This window comes from Salvelinus namaycush, chromosome 3, assembly GCF_016432855.1.
Source record: "Salvelinus namaycush isolate Seneca chromosome 3, SaNama_1.0, whole genome shotgun sequence".
Classification (NCBI taxonomy): domain Eukaryota; kingdom Metazoa; phylum Chordata; class Actinopteri; order Salmoniformes; family Salmonidae; genus Salvelinus; species Salvelinus namaycush.
Genome location: NC_052309.1, coordinates 47,144,595 through 47,163,693, shown reverse-complemented (window position 1 = coordinate 47,163,693; position 19,099 = coordinate 47,144,595). Strand labels below are relative to the sequence as shown.

The 19,099-nt window shown below is 43.4% G+C and overlaps 1 protein-coding gene across 9 annotated transcripts in view; it reads left to right on the top strand.

The window, feature by feature from the left end:
- LOC120031883 (phosphatidylinositol-binding clathrin assembly protein-like) overlaps positions 1–19,099 on the top strand; it is a 48,838-nt gene that overhangs the window by 12,211 nt on the left and 17,528 nt on the right. For 8 of the 9 annotated variants that reach the window (XM_038977712.1, XM_038977766.1, XM_038977757.1 and 5 more), the window contains 10 exons: positions 5,957–6,099; positions 6,634–6,709; positions 8,776–8,878; positions 9,164–9,257; positions 9,468–9,579; positions 14,085–14,191; positions 14,289–14,330; positions 16,760–16,845; positions 17,659–17,782; positions 18,051–18,187. In XM_038977712.1, the coding sequence (XP_038833640.1) occupies positions 5,957–6,099; positions 6,634–6,709; positions 8,776–8,878; positions 9,164–9,257; positions 9,468–9,579; positions 14,085–14,191; positions 14,289–14,330; positions 16,760–16,845; positions 17,659–17,782; positions 18,051–18,187 (1,024 nt within the window). The remainder of the gene's footprint in view (positions 1–5,956; positions 6,100–6,633; positions 6,710–8,775; positions 8,879–9,163; positions 9,258–9,467; positions 9,580–14,084; positions 14,192–14,288; positions 14,331–16,759; positions 16,846–17,658; positions 17,783–18,050; positions 18,188–19,099) is intronic. The other variant, XM_038977722.1, reaches the window with a different exon arrangement.

Below are 19,099 nucleotides of genomic sequence, written 5' to 3'. Positions count from 1 at the left end.
ATGCTCAGGTTAACTAGCATCTTCTGAATTCTGCCCTTAAATGGATTTTTATGGCTTTTAATACTTCCTGTGAATAGATGGTCAGTTTCCTCTCTCCTAGACTTAGGGGTGTGCCAGTCAAATCAAACGTATATCAAATTGTATTGGTGACGTACACATGGTTAGCAGATGTTAATGCGAGTGTAGCGAAATGCTTTTGCTTCTAGTTCCGACTGTGCAGTAATATCTAACAATTTCACAACAACTACCTTATACACACAAATGTAAAGGATTGAATAAGAATACGTACATATAAATATATGTATGAGCGATGGCCGTGCGGTATAGGCAAGATGCAGTAGATAGTATAGAGTACAGTATATACATATGAGATGAGTAATGTAGGGTATGTAAACATTTAAAGTGACATTGTTTGAAGTGACTAGTGATATACATTTACATTATACATCCAATTTTTTATTATTAAAGTGGCTAGAGATTTGAGTCGGTATGTTGGCAGCAGCCACTCAATGTTAGTGATGGCTGTTTAACAGTCTGATGGACTTGAGATAGAAGCTGTTTGTCAGTCTCTCGGTCCCAGCTTTGTTGCAACTGTACTGACCTATCCTTCTGGATGATAGTGGGGTGAACAGGCAGTGGCTCGGGTGGTTGTTGTTCTTGATCTTTTTCAAATTTAATAATAATTTTTAAAAAAATACTCCCTTTTCTCCCCAATTTTCGTGGTATCCAATCGCTAGTAATTACTATCTTGTCTCATTGCTACAACTCCCGTACGGGCTCGGGAGAGACGAAGGTCGAAAGCCATGCGTCCTCCGAAGCACAACCCAACCAAGCCGCACTGCTTCTTAACACAGCGCGCCTCCAACCCGGAACCCAGCCGCACCAATGTGTCGGAGGAAACACTGTGCACCTGGCCCCCTCAGTTAGCGCGCACTGCGCCCGGCCCGCCACAGGAGTCGCTGGAGCGCGATGAGAGAAGGATATCCCTACCGGCCTAACCCGGACGACGCTAGGCCAATTTTGCGTCGCCCCACGGACCTCCCGGTCGCGGGCGGCTGCGACAGAGCCTGGGCGCGAACCCAGAGACTCTGGTGGCGCAGCTAGCGCTGCGATGCAGTGCCCTACATTTTACATTTACATTTTAGTCATTTAGCAGACGCTCTTATCCAGAGCGACTTACAGTAGAGTGCATACATTTTATTACATTTTACATACTGAGACAAGGATATCCCTACCGGCCAAACCCTCCCTAACCCGGACGACGCTATGCCAATTGTGCGTCGCCCCACGGACCTCCCGGTTGCGGCCGGCTGAGACAGAGCCTGGGCGCGAACCCAGCCCAGCCTGGGCGCGAACCCAGAGACTCTGGTGGCGCAGCTAGCACTGCGATGCAGTGCCCTAGACCACTGCGCCACCCGGGAGGCCCTTGATGATCTTTTTAACCTTCCTGTGACATCGGGTGGTGTAGGTGTCCTGGAGGGCGGGTAGTTTGTCCCCGGTGATGCGTTGTGCAGACCTCACTACCCTCTGGAGAGCCTTACGGTTGTGGGCGGAGCAGTTGATACAGCCCGTCAGGAAGCTCTCGATTGTGCACCTGTAAAAGTTTGAGAGTTTTAGGTGACAAGCCAAATATCTTCAGCCTCCTGAGGTTGAAAAGGTGCTGTTGCGCCGCCTTCACCACGCTGTCTGTGTGGGTGGACCATTTCAGTTTGTCCGTGATGTGTACGCCGAGGAACTAACTTTCCACCTTCTCCACTACTGTCCCATTGATGTGGATAGGGGGGGGTGCTCCCTCTGCTGTTTCCTGAAGTCCACGATCATCTCCATTGTTTTGTTGATGTTGAGTGTGCGGTTATTTTCCTGACACCACACTCCGAGGGCCATCACCTCCTCCCTGTAGGCTGTCTCGTTGTTGTTGTTGGTAATCAAGCATAGCACTGTAGTGTCGTCTGCAAACTTGATGATTGAGTTGGAGGCGTGCATGACCACGCAGTCATGGGTGAACATGGAGTACAGGAGAGGGCTGAGAACGAACCCTTGTCGGGCCCCAGTGTTGAGGATCAGCGGGGTGGAGATTGTTGTTTCCTACCCTCACCACCTAGGGGCGGCCTGTCAACGTCCAGGACCCAGTTGCACAGAGCGGGGTCGAGACCCAGGGTATCGAGCTTAATGACGAGTTTGGAGGGTACTATGGTGTTAAATGCTGAGCTGTAATCGATGAACAGCATTCTTACATAGGTATTCCTCTTGTCCAGATGGGTTAGGGCAGTGTGATTGTGATTGCGTCGTCTGTGGACCTATTGGGGCGGTAAGCAAATTGGAGTGTGTCTAAGGAGTCAGGTAGGGTGGAGGTGATATTATCCTTGACTAGTCTCTCAAAGCACTTCATGATGACGGAAGTGAGTGCTACGGGGCAATAGTTATTAAGCTCAGTTACCTTAGCTTTCTTGGGAACAGGAATAATGGTGGCCCTCTTCAAGCATGTGGGAACAGCAGACTGGGATATGGATTGATTGAATATCAGACATAGATATAAATATAAGAAAAAATATATAGTTAGAAGTTTGCATACACTTTGGTTGGAGTCATTAACTTGTTTTTCAACCACTCCACACAAAAAAAAATAAGTATTTGCAAGTTGTTTAGGACATCTACTTTGTGCATGACACAAGTAATTTTCCCAACAATTGTTTACAGGTGGATTATTTCACTTCACTATCACAATTCCAGTGGGTCAGAAGTTTACATACACTAATTTGACTGTGCCTTTCAACAGCTTGAAAAATTCCTGAAAATTATGTCCTGACGTTAGAAGCTTCTGATAGGCTAATTGACATTGAGTCAATTGGAGGTGTACCTGTGGATGTATTTCAAGGCCTACCTTTCAAACTCAGTGCCTCTTTGCTTGACATCATGGGAAAATCAAAAGAAATCAGCCAAGTCCTCAGAAAATAAATTGTAGACCTCCACAAGTCTGGTTCATCCTTGGGAGCAATTTCCAAATGCCTGAAGGTACCACGTTCATCTGTACAAACAATAGTACGCAAGTATGAACACCATGGGACCATGCAGCCATCATACCGCTCAGGAAGGAGACGCGTTCAGTCTCCTAGAGATGAATGTACTTTGGTGTGAAAAGTGCAAATCAATCCCAGAACAACAGCAAAGGACCTTGTGAAGATGCTGGAGGAAAAGGGTGCAAAAGTATCTATATCCACAGTAAAAAGAGTCCTATATCGACAAAACCTGAAAGGCCACTGCTCCAAAACCTCCATTAAAAAAAGCCAGGCTACGGTTTGCAACTGCACATGGGGACAAAGATTGTACTTTTTGGAGAAATGTCCTTTGGTGTTATAAAACAAAAATGGCCATAATGACCATTGTTATGTTTGGAGGAGTAAGGGGGAGGCTTGCACGCCCGAAGAACACCATCCCAACCATGAAGCACGGGGGTGGCAGCATCATGTTGTGGGGGTGCTTTGCTGCAGGAGGGACTGGTGTACTTCACAAAATAGATGGCATCATGAGGAGGGAAAATTATATGGATATATTGAAGCAACATTTCAAGACATCAGTCAGGATGTTAAAGCTTGGTCACAAATGTGTCTCCCAAATGGACAATGACCCCAAGCATACTTCCAAAGTTATGGCTTAAGGAGAACAAATGTTGTGGGCAGAACTGAGAAGGCATGTGTGAGCAAGGATGCCTACAAACCTGACTCAGTTACACCAGCTCTGTCAGGAGGATTGGGCCAAAATTCACCCAACTTATTGTGGGAAGCTGGTGGAAGGCTACCTGAAACAATTTAAAGGCAATGCTACCAAATACTAATTGAGTGTGTGTAAACTTCTGACCCACTGGGAATGTGATGAAAGAAATAAAAGCTGAATTAAATAATTCTCTCTACTATTATTCTGACATTTCACATTCTTAAAATAAAGTGGTGATCCTAACTGACCTAAAACAGGGCATTTTTACTAGGATTAAATGTCAGGAATTGTGAAAAACTGAGTTGAAATGTATTTGGCTAAGGTGTATGTAATCTTCTGACTTCAACTTTAGGTCAACATGGCAGCACTTTGTTACAGTGAAATGCAGGCTAGTTATTACTGACTTTTTTTGTGATGTGTATAAATTCCACATTTAGTTAATGGATATTTAGTTTGATCTGTTAAATGATTTGCTTTGTACAACAAATAATTTCACAAAACTATTTATAGATGTTATTTGCCAAGCAACCATTTGGCAAGTGATCGTTTTGAATATTGTATTGTGGGAACAGCCCCCTAAAGTCATAAGTGTTGCTTGAAACGGGGAAGGAAAATCAGAGAACAGGGTCTCGATTGGTTTTACATGTAAGATAGGTTGGTGCTTGTATAATCAGCCTTTTGCACTTACAATGCACCTAGAGAGAGTGCGTGTGCAAACTCCTGTATACCACTTTTGATAGAATAACCCCCAAGCTGTGAAGGTAGAATTTTATGTCTTGGCTGACAACTGTCTGAACTGAACTCTTCTCAAGTGATTGTGTTACAAATAGTGTCATCAGACTATCTGCCATCTGCCTAGTACAGTTGAAACTGGGATTAATCTGTGAAGGGCACACTTCTCCAGCGTGCCAGTGGCCATCGAAGGTGAGCATTTGCCCATCTGAAGTCGGTTACGACGCCGAACTGTAGTCAGGTCAAGACCCTGGTGAGAACGATGAGCACACAGATGAGCTTCCCTGAGACGGTTTCTGTGGAGAAATTCTTCGGTTGTGCAAACCAGCAGTTTCATCAGCTGTCCGGGTGGCTGGTCTAAGACGAGCCCGCAGGTGAAGAGGCCTGATGTGGAGGTCCTGGGTTGGCATGGTTACACGTGATCTGCAGTTGTGAGGCCGGTTGGACGTACTGGCAAATTCTCTAAAATGACATTGCAGGCGGCTTATGGTTGAGAAATGAACAGAACAATCTTCTGGCAACAGCTCTGGTGGACATTCCTAGAGTCAGCATGTCAATTTGCACGCTCCCTCAACTTGAGACATCTGTGGCATTGTGTTGTGACAACTGCACATTTTAGTGGCCTTTTATTGTCCCCGGCGAAGGTGCACCTGTGTAATGATCATGTTGTTTAATCAGCTTCTTGATATGCCACACCTGTCAGGTGGATGGATTATCTTGGAAAATGAGAAATGCTCACTAACAGGGACATGCACAAAATTTGAGAGAAATACGTTTTTAGTGCGTATGGAACATTTCTGGCGTCTTTTATTTCAGCTCATGAAATATGGGACCAACACTTTACGTGTTGCGTTTTATATTTTTGTTCAGTGTATTTCAATGTTTGATCAGCCAGCTACTGTGTTGTCATAGAACGGTACATGATTGGTGAAATCTTATCAGTGCAAGCAGCAAATTTCCTCTCGAGCTTTCAGTGATGGACCATCTTCAGTGTGTGTGTGTGAGAGAGAGAGAGAAATCTCTGTTTGTTTAAGGCCTGTATTAGAGGGTGTATGAATGACCTGCTGAGTTCTGGCATGAGAGACCAGTCTCATGGCACTGATGGAAAGGTGCCAGAAGGCATCGGCTTTCACTACAGGCCAGATGGCATGGGAGCCCTGCCAAAGGCTAAATAATGCCCAGGATGCGCTATCCTTAGACGTTTGTGACAACAGCCTGAATATAAACACTGGGTGCAACCTATCCTGGGCTGTGCTAAACAGCACCATAAGGACTTAGTGCTCTGTCAAACCTGGTGGGTCCAACTGACGAGAGCCTGTACCAAGAAGTTTGTCGTTAGCTCACCACAACGGCTTGATTCTGTGGAACTGGTTGTTCAAAATAACATTTGCCAACGCTTTCGCTTACACACTCACTCGCATGCAGTCAAACACACTCTTTGTCTCGCTCACATACACACAATAATATTCCATTAAGACCCTACAGTGACCGTTTCTCCTACTCTCTCCCCCAGACTTGATCCACTGCACCAATGAGATGAATGTGAACATCCCCCAGCTGGCAGACACGTTGTTTGAGAGGACGGCCAGCACCAGCTGGGTGGTGGTCTTCAAGTCTCTCACCGCCACCCACCACACCATGGTCTACGGCAACGAGGTGAGTGAAACCTGTCTGGGGGCACAAATGGTTAGGGTTGGGTGAGAGGATTCTGTACCTGGGGATTTTTTTTCAACCCAGAGCTCTGCAACTCAACACTTCCAGCAGAGCCATATATAATGGATCTGACTCCTTGGTGATCAGAGAGGCATGTCATGCCAGACACTCTGAATTCCAACTCAACCCCTATCCCTCCATACATACGGTAATGGTACCATTGTAACATGCTCTACTCCTGGTGATGCCCATCTCTCTTAAATATGATGTCATGAAAGATTTCACGTATAAGAAAATAAATTCCGTGTCAGAAGTGACACTAATACTGTGGTGTTAAGGTCTTTTGAAATCCTTTTAACACTAGTGGTTTTGAAAAGTGTCAGCAATATCCAGTCCACAGAATTGTGTCATTTGTATTATACTTCTTCTTTTGAGGAGGCTCTCTTATGTAACATTGCTATGCATTTTCAAAAGTGGTTGTCTTCATTTGCATTCACCATCTATGAAGGTTTGCACACACATGTTTCTGTGTTGCAGAGATTTATACAGTACATGGCTTCAAGGAATACGCTTTTCAACCTCAGTAACTTTTTGGACAAAAGTGGCCTGCAAGGTGAGTAACGTCAGCTCTGCACAAACTTTGCTGAAGTACTCTATTTTATCACGGGTTCAGTATCGTCTAAACTGGATGAGGTGAAACGCTCCAATATTTTAAAGGTGCTACACATTTTAATATTTGCGTTGTAATTTCAGAAAATGTCCATAATCTATCTACCGCTAATAGTGGAATGATCGTGTTTCGCAGTATTACTTACCCGCCAGTGTTTTGATTGGCTGTGATATTCACCTATTGATTACTCCCACCGGAGCAGCATCTGTTGTTAAACTAGGAAAGCTGTTCTGACTTTGGCTGTGTTATCTAGCAAAAATGTAGTTTTTACAGCTGTTTGAAGCTGGTCGACCAAAACCGAAAGTAACTTTTAGTTTTGGTCCACCAGCTTCAAACAGCTGTAAAATTATATTTGTTCATGGAAAGATATTTCTCAGGGATTTAGATGATACAATGATTCCCTACACTATTCAGTGCTTGTTTCCTCACAGAAACTGAAATTGAGGGAACAGTGTAGAATGACAGAGCGATTTCCACTAGATAACACAGCCACAAAGTCAGAACAGCTTTCCCAGTTTGACAACAGATGCCGCTCCAGCGGAAGTAATCAATCACAGCCAATCACAACACTGGCAGATAAGTAATACTGTGAAACAATATCATTCCACTATTAGCGGAAAATATATTATGGATGGTTTCTAAAGTTACAATGCAAACATTTAAAACAATCCTGTGTACTGTAGCACCTTTTTTTTGAGGCGTTCAGATATAAATATATTTTCTCGAACAATCATGCTTATCTGACATGTAGAATAACGAAACGTCAGCTCTATTCAAAACTTGCAACGTACCATAACTTTTGCCTACTGTGTGTGTGTTTACACACGACAACAGGTGATATTGAGACCTGCCAAACTATGTTAGAAGCGGAGAACAATTATTTTAGACAGTCCTACCCTTTTCCCCTCCACTCTATTCCCAATGAAATGGCAACATGGCCGACTCAGCTCACATCAAGCCCAGCTCACATCAAGCCCAAGTTGTTTCCCATGTTGACAAGATGCCTGGCAGCCCAGACCCAGTGGGACTTTCAAGGGCGAGTGTAAAGGCAGAGTAAGCGCCCCTAATCATAACCTAATGCCTTTTGTCAAGTTGTTACTTATAAATTAGGGGGATAGGGAGCTGTCAGTTTTAAGGATGACGACTGGATTTAGGTTGGAGTATAGCGCTCATGACAGAAATCCACTAGATGGTGGGCCTTTGCTTTCGGTGAAATATGGGACTATATTTACGATACATACAGTATTTATGATAGTTCATGGTCATTTTCATACCTTGTTTGAAGTAGTGTTGGCACAATTCTCAGTATTGCAGTTGCGTAAAAAAATAAATAAACCAGGAAACGGACTGAATGTCCAATAGCTTGGAAAATAAACGTGACACCCTTATGAGTCCCATTTGTTTATTTTTTCAAGCTATTGCACATACTATTTCACATAAAACAGGTATTCCTCAAAGGGCCATACAATTCAGTCGGTTTTCTTTTTCCATGTAAAGCTTTCACAAGTATCACGATAGTATGACATTGGTATCATGGCAACACTGGAACACACACTTGAAGTGTCCTAAAGTTTGCCTGTGTATTTGTCCGACGGGAAGTAGCCCATAAATCTACGAAAAAAATCAGTAGTCGTAACTTTCATAAATCAATGGAAGAATGTGCCTTGGCTTATTCAAGCTCAAGTGCATCCCTTATTTTCCCTAATAAACAGTTAAGAGTATAGGCTAGTTGCCACGCTTTGCCTTGATGCCAAGTGTGCAAAGCTGTCAAGGCAAAGGGTGGCTACTTTGTAAAATATAGTTATTTGTTTAACACTTTTTTTTGGTTACTACGTGATTCCATATGTGTTGTTTCATAGTTTTGATGTCTTCACTATTACTCTATAATGTAGAAAATAGTACACATAAAGAAAAACCCTTGAATGAGTAAGTGTCCAAGCTTTTGACTGGTACTGTATATGAAGATGCACCTGATGCTCAAAGAGTAATTCCCCTATTGTCTTTTTCAGGCTATGACATGTCAACGTTCATAAGGAGATATAGTCGCTACCTGAATGAGAAGGCTGTGTCGTATCGACAAGTCGCTTTTGACTTTACAAAAGTTAAACGAGGGTAAGGACTTTAATTCTCTATTCACATTTCCTTATAGCATCAGGATCAGCTAGCATCCTCTATATTGTATAAATACTGTACAGTCGAGTTCTGAGAAGTGTTTTGGATATTTTTTTGGCATAGTGCTTATTCTTCCACAAGTGCATATAGTTTAGCGGCTAGGGGTTGATTTGGCGTCTAATGCATTCTTTTAAATTGCATGCTTCAGCTTAGTACACACATTCATGACAGTCCAAAACCATTAGGATTGGGCCCTTAATGATTGGAATATTATCTTTACCCAAGGGCGGATGGCGTTATGAGAACCATGAACACAGAGAAGTTACTAAAGACCATACCTATTATCCAAAACCAGATGGATGCGCTACTTGACTTCAACGTGAGTTTTCAATGCTTGACATTTTGAACGTTGTTGTATTGCTATGGCCTCAAACTCTTCAGCTCATGTATTGCAAAAAACATAGTCGACGATTGAGTAGTCGAGATCCTTTACCTCTGTCCTGTGGATTGGGAGCTCTGTGAGTCAGACCAATGAGTGGTCGATAGGTTGGCTGTCAATTAATCTGCTTTGGACCCCCTCCATCTCCAGGTCAACGCCAACGAGCTCACCAATGGAGTGATCAACGCGTCCTTCATGCTTCTGTTTAAAGATTCCATTCGACTGTTTGCGGCCTACAATGAAGGCATTATCAACCTGCTGGGTAAGTGCTTCCGCCTTCCGGCTCTCAAGAGTCTCTGTCCTGCCAAAACCAAGTCCTTATCGCCGTGTCATCGTTACCATTGAGTACTGATGCAAAAACACCTTTGATGATGCATAGACACCTTTGCACCCTGTCGTACGGAGTTCATACTGTATCCCTGCCTCAAATGTTTACCACCACTCACTATCAGCCTGCTGCCATGCTAGCCTGGCTGACTTAACGGGGGCCGACGAAGGACGTGTGTTATGCTACTACTCTGTTTTGCTCTCGTGTTCTAGTTGTGCTGGGTGACATAAGGTCTGTATATAGGTTTAGGGGTTGGGTGAATTCCCTTTTGAACTGAGCCATTCTATTTGATTTCTGAAACACATAAACAAATCTAGTTTCCAATTCTTCTCATTCCTATTAAATGAGTTTCCTGAAGGGACTGTGTTAAACTGAAATTGAGCTCAATGCTGGTGGAGAGACTGGTCTTGCACACAGTCTGATTTCAACTACTCTGTGCTGGCTGTCTTCCACACAGTCTGAATTCAATGACCTTGTAACGTTAGATCTGTGTATGTTCATCAGTGCATGTGTGATTTTTGTCTGTTGGAAATGAAAATAATATCTAACGTTGGAAATAGAAGTTCCAGTACACTGACATTCTTGTGTGCTCCACAAAGTTGGACATTATAATGGAGTTAGAGAATTGCACTTGTTTACGAACTTTATGCAGCTATGTGATATTTATGCTGTAGTGCTAGTCATTTCATATCAAGGCTATATTCTCTGCTATGAGGATGTATGCCTTTCTCACTCAGATGTGAGCCTTGGGTCTTTTGAGGGGACTGAGCAGGTCCTTGGAGAGGAGCAAATTGGAGATGCGCAAACATCAGTGAGAGGTTTACAAGCTAGTGAGACATTCATGCACCACTCTGAAGAGTTTGTATACGTCCTGCAGACATCCACATTTAACTGCCAAGTTTCTGATTTTGAGAAAAGTTAGTTCTGGAATTATACTATAGAAAATTAAACATATCTCCCATTCATTTGTAAAGGCTGTTTAATTATTTGATACAGTTTATCCTGATTTGATAAAATGTCTGTTACAGTGCCTTGGGAAAGTATTCATTTTTTCCACATTTTCTTAAGTTACAGCCCTATTCTAAAATGGATTAAATTAAAATCCACTTAATACATCAATAAAATCAATTTTGCCTCAAATAAAAAGTTGTCTGTCTGTTAGGAAGAAATAGTCTTCACACAGTTCGCAACGAGCCAGGCGGCCCAAACTGCTGCATATACCCTGACTCTGTTGCAAGAGAAGTGACACATTTTCCCTAGTTAAAAGAAATTCATGTTAGCAGGAAATATTAACTAAATATGCAGGTTTAAAAATATTTACTTGTGTATTGATTTTAAGAAAGGCATGGATGTTTATGGTTAGGTACACGTTGGAGCAACGACAGTCCTTTTTCGCGAATGCGCACCGCATCGATTATATGCAACACAGGACACGCTAGATAAACTAGTAATATCATCAACCATGTGTAGTTAACTAGTGATTATGATTGATTTTCATAAGATAAGTTTAATGCTAGCTAGCAACTTACCTTGGCTTCTTACTGCATTCGCGTAACAGGCGGGCTCCTCGTGAGGCAGGTGGTTAGAGCGTTGGACTAGTTAACCGTAAGGTTGCAAGATTGAAACCCCGAGCTGACAAGGTAAAAATCTGTCATTCTGCCCCTGAACAAGGCAGTTAACCCACCGTTCCTAGGGCGTCATTGAAAATAAGAATGTTTTCTTAACTGACTTAGTTAAATGAAGGTGTAAAAAAATAAATAATAATTCGGCCAAATCGGTGTCCAAAAATACAGATTTCCGATTGTTATGAAAACTTGAAATCGGCCCTAATTAATCGGCCATTCCGATTAATCGGTCGACCTCTAGTCATTATTCCAGTGAGATTGCTAAGGCAAACACCGCCGTGTTTAGTTTTGCCCAACCTAGATCGAGGCACAGACACGGTCTCATTGGGAATAGCTGAGCTGACTACACTGACTGGCAGACTCCACTAAGCTGGCAGGCTGGCTATCTCATTGTGGAGCTAGGGGAGTTAGAGCCCTGTCTATGTTCGTAGATAAGATGAGAGCACCGCTCCAAATACGATGGAGTCCGTCACTCCTCAGCAGGCTAGGCTTGGTCCTGTTTGTGGGTGAGTCCCAGAAAGAGGGCCAATTATCTACAAATTCTATCTTTTGGGAGGGGCAGAAAACAGTTTTCAACCAGCGATTGTGTTGTGAGACTCTGCTGTAGAGCTCATCGCTCCCCCTAACTGGGAGGGGCCAGAGACATTTACTCGATGCCGACACATCTTTCTAGCTGATTTACATGCTGAAGCTATGTTGCGCTTTGTGACCTCTGACTGTTTCAGCCTAACATCGTTGGGTAAGTTGAAAAAGTGAGCAGGGGGAAAATATATATATATATATATATTACAGTAATTAAAAAGTAAAAACCGTGAAGTTGGCAGGTAGAAAAGTAAGGTTAGCAACAAACCGCACAGCAGCACGTAAACAAGTCTACAAGTTGTGACCGGAAATTGACTCAGCCATGCCTCCTTGCCCGTCCAACATTTCCTCATCTCCCACCCCTTCTAATGCGACTTTCCCCAATGCTTCTCCCTCTTTTCCCCCTGCCCTGCTACAAAGTTTCTCCCTGCAGGCAGTTACTGGGTCCGAGGTGCTAAAGGAGCTCCTGATACTTGACCCCCAAAAACCATCTTAGTCAGATGGTTTAGACCCTTTTCTTCTTTAAGGTTGCTGTCCCTGTCATTGCCAAGCCTATCTCTGACCTTTTTAACCTTCTTCTCCTTTCTGGGGAGGTTCCCATTTCTTGGAAGGCAGCCACGGTTCATCCTTTTATTTAAATGGGGAGATCAAGCTGATCGTAACTGTTATAGGCCTATTTCTATTTTGCCCTGTTTATCAAAAGTGTTGGGAAAACGTGTCAATAATCAACTGACTGGCTTTCTTGATGTCTATAGTATTCTCTCTGATATGCAATCTGGTTTCCGCTCAGATTATGGATGTGTCACTGCATCCTTAAAGGTCCTCAATGATGTCACCATTGCCCTTGATTCTAAGCAATGTTGTGCTGCTATTTTTGACTTGGCCAAAGCTTTTGATACGGTAGACCATTCCATTCTTGTGGTGTTTCTGAGGGGTCTTTGGCCTGGTTCTTTCAAATAGTGCAGTGTATAAAGTCAGAAAATCTGCTGTCTCTGCCACTGCCTGTCACCAAGGGACTACCCCACGCTCTTCTCAAGTTACATCAACAGCATAGCTCAGGCAGTAGGAAGCTCTCTCATCCATTTATATGCAGATTATACAGTTTTATACTCAGCTGGCACCTCCCTGGATTTTGTGTTAAACGCTCTACAACAAAGCTTTCTTAGTGTCCCACAAGCTTTCTCTACCCTTACCCTTGTTCTGAATATTTCCAAAACAAATGTCATGTGGTTTGGTAAGAAGAATGCCCCTCCTCCCACAGGTGTTATTACAACCTCTGAGGGTTTAGAGCTTGAGGTAGTCACCTCATACAAGTACTTGGTAGTATGGCTAGACAATACACTGTCATTCTCTCAGCACATATCAAAGCTGCAGGCTAAAGTTAAATCTAGACTTGGTTTCCTCTATCGTAATCGCTCCTCTTTCACCCCAGCTGCCTAACTAACCCTGATTCAGATGATCATCCTACCCATGCTAGATTACGGAGACATAATTTATAGATCGGCAGGTAAGGGTGCTCTCGAGCGGCTAGATGTTCTTTACCATTCGGCCATCAGATTTACCACCAATGCTCCTTATAGGACACATCACTGCACTCTATATCCTCTGTAAACTGGTCATCTCTGTATGCCCGTCGCCAGACACACTGGTTGATGCTTATTTACAAAACCCTCTTAGGCCTCACTCCCCTCGGTCTGATATATCTACTGCAGCCCTCATCCTCCACATACAACACCCGTTCAGCCAGTCACATTCTGTTAAAGGTCCCCAAAGCACACACATCCCGGGTCGCTCGTCTTTTCAGTTCGCTGCAGTTAGCGACTGGAACGAGCTGCAACAAACACTCAAACTGGACAGTTTTATCTCAATCTCTTCATTCAAAGACTCAATCATGGACACTCACTGACAGTTGTGGTTGCTTTGTGTGATGTACTGTTGTCTCTACCTTCTTTCCCTTTGTGCTGTTGTCTGTGCCCAATGTTTGAACCATGTTTTGTGTTGCTACCATGTTGTGTTGCTACCTTGCTGTGGTGTTGTCTTAGGTCTCTTTATGTTGTGTTGTCTCTATGTTGTGTGTTTTGTCCTCTGTTTTGGCTGTAACGTAACAAAATGTGAAAAAAGTCAAAGGGTCTGAATACTTTCTGAAGGCACTGTAATACCAGCATTTTATCACTGCTATTTTGCATTAGTTCCAGTGCTCCGTTATAAATTTCCTGTCTATTCATTTCACAGAGAAGTACTTTGACATGAAGAAAACTCAATGCAAGGAGGGCCTTGACATCTACAAGAAATTCCTCACTCGAATGACAAGAATCTCTGAATTCCTCAAAGTAGCAGAGGTAAGATCCCACCTTTTGGAAACTTCTGTGTGATCGGACTCCTACATTCGCTTTTATCTCCATGTCATCTTGACCCACCTCTCTTCTTCCTTTTCAGCAAGTAGGGATTGATCGAGGGGACATCCCAGACCTCTCCCAGGTAAGATGTTAAAAGTGAGGTAAAAGCAAACTGCTGCCAGCATCCTCAGATCAACTGAACACATCACACCAATAATCCACAATCTACGATGGCTCCCTGTGCAGCAGGGATCCATCCCGTATTGACTACAAGACATTCCTCCTCGCCTAGAAATCCCTCCACAACCTGGCACCCACCGAACTCTCTGACCTTCTCCCAGCCTATGCCCCCTCCCTCCGCTCTGCTGTTTTCCTTTTCACCCCCACATTCCAGTTCTCCATCATGGGTGCCAGGGCCTTCAGCTGCTTGGCACCCAGGCTCTGGAAAGCACTCTCCCCACACATACGACATGCAGACAGTCATCTCATTCAAAACACAACTCTTAGAGAACCTATAGCCCAGTGTCCATGATTGACTCTGCCCTACACCCCCCCCCCCCCCCTTCTGCACCTTCCTAGTTCCCATGTGTATGTGTCCCCAACTCCTTGTCCTAAACTGGGTCTGTATCCTATTCCCAACTCTACCCCAAACCTAAACCCTTATCCTAAACTGGGTTCATATCCTCTACCCAACCCCTCCATCCCTCTTTATCAGTCCTGTTTAATCTGGTCCTTTGATTTTTAAATTGCACTTTTAATTGATGCACTTGATTTTATGCACTACACTTGATTTTATGTAGGCTTACTTTTAATGTCCTTGAGTATCTTGAAAGGCGTTCCCCAAAAAAATTATTTTTAGTATTTATCGCTTTCCTCTCTCTGCCTGAAAGTGCATGGGGTCTGAGACGGAGCCCTGCTGGACCCCTTAGCTTGACTTTACTTTCAACCCCACCTCAGTGTGCTGACTGCTCTCACCACTCTCACCACGCTGCCGTTTCAGACCTTCCAAATTGCTCCAGGTTTCTGTACCTTTGCACAGCTCTAGCTATAACGCATTGCTTGCTGGACCCACACTGCATGTGGCCCCATCATAGAGGAAATGCCAGACTCGGTCTCTGTCCGAATACTTTCAAAATGCTTCCGTCCTCCCTTCAGATAATCACAGATCTGATTTGGTTGGATTGCTGAAAGCAATAGCAATGGGTTGATATCCTTTCTCTCGTCTATCCAATCACTTCTAGACCTGTGATCAAGGCAGGGAGAAAGGAAGGGTGCACTTTATTTGCATTCGAACAGGGCCTCACTCGCTCTCCCCTGACCTTGCACTGCATACAGCACATAAAGGTGTTAACATTTGCCTTTGTCAAGGGCTATATCGAGTAGGCTAGAGCCGAGATGAAAGAACTAGGAGGAAAATAATACCCCCACTTTGCATATATTGGAAATTATAGACACGGTATGCTATTATACCATTTACATGTCACCTTTCAAAAAGGGACACATTTTGTATGGGGTTAGCTACAGGTAATTGCCAAAATAAAGGGAACGCCACCATAGTGTCTTAATAGGGCGTTACAAGTTGGCAGAACAGTGTCAATGCGATGTAGATTCTACAAGTGTCTGGAACTCTATTGGAGGGATGGGATGCCTTTCTTCCACAAGAAGTTCTATAAGTTGGTGTTTTGTTTATGGTGGTGGAAAACGCTGTCTCAGGCGCCGCTACAGAATCTCCCATAAGTGTTCAATTAGGTTGCAATCTGGGCCCAGTTTTTCAAAAATGAATTATCTGGATTTTGCCTACAGGATTAAATGCATTGAAATATAATTAATAGAACGGGAGTCCCCATTTAAGACAACGATTAGTCCACTGTATTCATTCTATTGCTATGCATTTAATCCTATCCGATAGGTGAAATTCAGATAGAACTGGTGACTTAGACACACACACACAGCAAATATTTTACTGTCCTTGTGGGAAGCAAAACATTTTTTAGACTCATATTTTTCATAAACCTAAACCCTAAGCCTAAAATAGCCTTTGTGTTCTTGGGGACTTGGGAACCTGCTTTCAATATACTTTGTACATCACTTACTCAAGGGTTTCCTTTATTTTGGCAGTTACCTGTATCTCTCACTTACTTATCTAATCTTAGAATAACATGTTTAACATTGTTTTTACGAACATGTTCAGATGGTGCTTTACCAAGACCAGCAGTATTTCACAAGGTCCCTCATTTTGTGCTTTGTATTTTACTGTTTTGGATTTAAATAGATCTATTCCTTTAGTTAGTTGGTACCTTTCTCCCAAAACCTATTGTATTATCTCTGACAATTATCACCTTTATATTCTGTATCTTTCCTTAACTTTCCATCTTCAGATTACAGTTAGTGTAAGTATCTGTATTTCACTCTCTTTCTGTGTTTGTAAGCCAAGTACGTTCTCTTCGTGTGCGTTGTGAAATAGCTGAGCATCCTTACTGTTTGTTTGTTTCCTTCTGCTGTTACCCGGGTTGTTATTTATATATTTTTTTCCTGAACTTTGAACTCACTGTGTCTTTCCATTTATAATAGGCCCCCAGTAGCCTCTTAGATGCCTTGGAGCAGCATTTGGCTTCTTTAGAAGGGAAGAAGGTGAAAGATTCCACAGCAGCCAGCAGGTAGTCCTTTTCCCTTCCTTTTGCTCACTTGCCAGTCCAATGCAGTCCAGTCAGACAAAGCCTGTTTGCTCAGGCACCAAATTTAGCAAGTGGGTATGAGTTGGAGCTGAAGTGTTTGTTGGTGGGCAGCAATCCCAACAATATGTTTTGTTACTGTGGTCCAATGTATGCTTTTCCTTTCAGTGTTTTGCCAGTTGTTTCCTTGAAAATATTGACAAATGCTCCGGGAGCTACAGTTGCAGTGTTTATCTTCAATTTATGCAAGTCCTACATTGTTAATAAAGACCTACTTGTCTGTGGCTAATATCAGGGGCATTTGATTTTTGTTTCCTTTTTGTGTCTTTAAATGCACTATAATTATGTGCACTGATCATCAGTGCTGATACACTTCTCCCATTCTAAACAGAAAACCTGTATTATAAAATTGAATTATCCCTCTCAAGCAGAAATCCTTTCTATTTTATGCCAAACCTCCTGCTACTATTGTACATTTAAGTCATTTATCAGACGCTCTTATCCAGAGCGACTTACAAATTGGAAAGTTCATACATATTCATCCTGGTCCCCCAGTGGGAAATGAACCCACAACCCTGGCGTTGCAAGCGCCATGCTCTACCAACTGAGCCACACGGGACACGGGATTGTAGCCATCTATCAAAGTGCAGTTGTAAAAATATGCGCCACTTTCTTTTACTGAGCTTGTAGAACTCTTCTTCTGCCAACACAGCACTTTTGACAATGGCCGGTTAACAGTCCCCCCCCCCCCCCCCCCAGCTGACCCCTGTCTCTCTTCCTCTTATTCTGTCTCTCAAGGGCTAGCACACTCTCCAACGCTGTCTCCTCTTTGGCCAACACGGGCATATCTTTCACCAAAGTGGACGAGAGGGAAAAACAGGCAGCTCTGGAGGAAGAGCAGGCTCGCCTAAAAGCGCTAAAGGTACATTTTTCTTCTAGTGCCCTTGTTTGCTCTGCTTATTACCCTACTGGGTTTAATCTGTTCTGGTTTTTCAGCATTTTGAGATACATTTTTTTTTAGCTCATAAGTTGCTCTCATGAGGTCCTTAGTCATTGGCTGATGATTCCAGTGACTCCCCACCACCAAATTAAGTTTAAAAATAACATTTTCAGAGCTTGGATTTTAATTTGATCTGGCTAGTAGGTAGGCCTGGTGTTGGGTTTTGTTGAATTTGTCCCGTTCCACTTAGGAGCAGCGTCTGAAAGATCTCCAGAAGGGGCCTTCTTTCTCTGCCACCACGGCTGCCTCCCCTGTGTCAATGGACGGTGGGACCATCAACACAGCACCGGCCATCGACCTCTTCTCCACGCCCAGCTTCGCAAACAGGTGAGAGCACCCTTTCTATCCTAGCCCTTACCCAATATCTATGCCCCACTGCCTCCTCCCTTCTGACCATCAACACCAGTGTCTTCCCAGTGTAACTGATGGAGCGAGGAGAGTCTGTCACTAAGCAGGCAACATGGCAGAGTAGTGAAGGCAGAGGCTGATATTCAAACAACTCAAACAGCTGTCGGGTCTGTCTAGCAAAATGCTGTGAAGTTGCATAGACTGAGGAATGTTAGTAGTTCATACAGACAAACTCTAGTTACTCGGCTAGCTAATAAACCTCGTGCTGAGCAAAATGATGAGTTTGGTGCCGTTGCTTTGCTGCCAGCTCGTACATAAACGTTGGTAGCACTGTCATTTATCAATAAACAGCCTAACCCCTCAGTTATGTTTCTTTACTTAAAATATACATAGATGCCATGCTGGCTGGCCTAAGTACTTTTTATATACAGGAAACGGCCAAAATGAATGGAAGCACTTGAGTAAATGAGGGATACATACAAATTATATTGAAGCGGGTGCTTCTGCAATTAACATCCCATCGTGCTTTGGGTCATGCATAAAAATGCTGGGCAGGCCATTATATTGGCTACCATGGCTATGCCCCCAAAGGATGACAATGCCCACATCCACAGGGCACAAGTGGTCACTGAATAGTTTGGCCATATGCCATGGTTGTCTGTCACCAGATCTAAACCCAATTTAACTCTTATGGGAGATTCTGGAGCGGTGCCTGAGACAGTGTTTTCCATCAACAAAACACCAAATTATGGAACTTATCCTGGAAGAATGGTGTCACATCCCTCCAATGGAGTTCCAGACATTTGTATAATCTATGTCAAGGCACATTGAAGCTGTTCTGGCTTGTGGCGGCCCAACGCCCTATTAAGACACTATGTTGCTGTTTTCTAT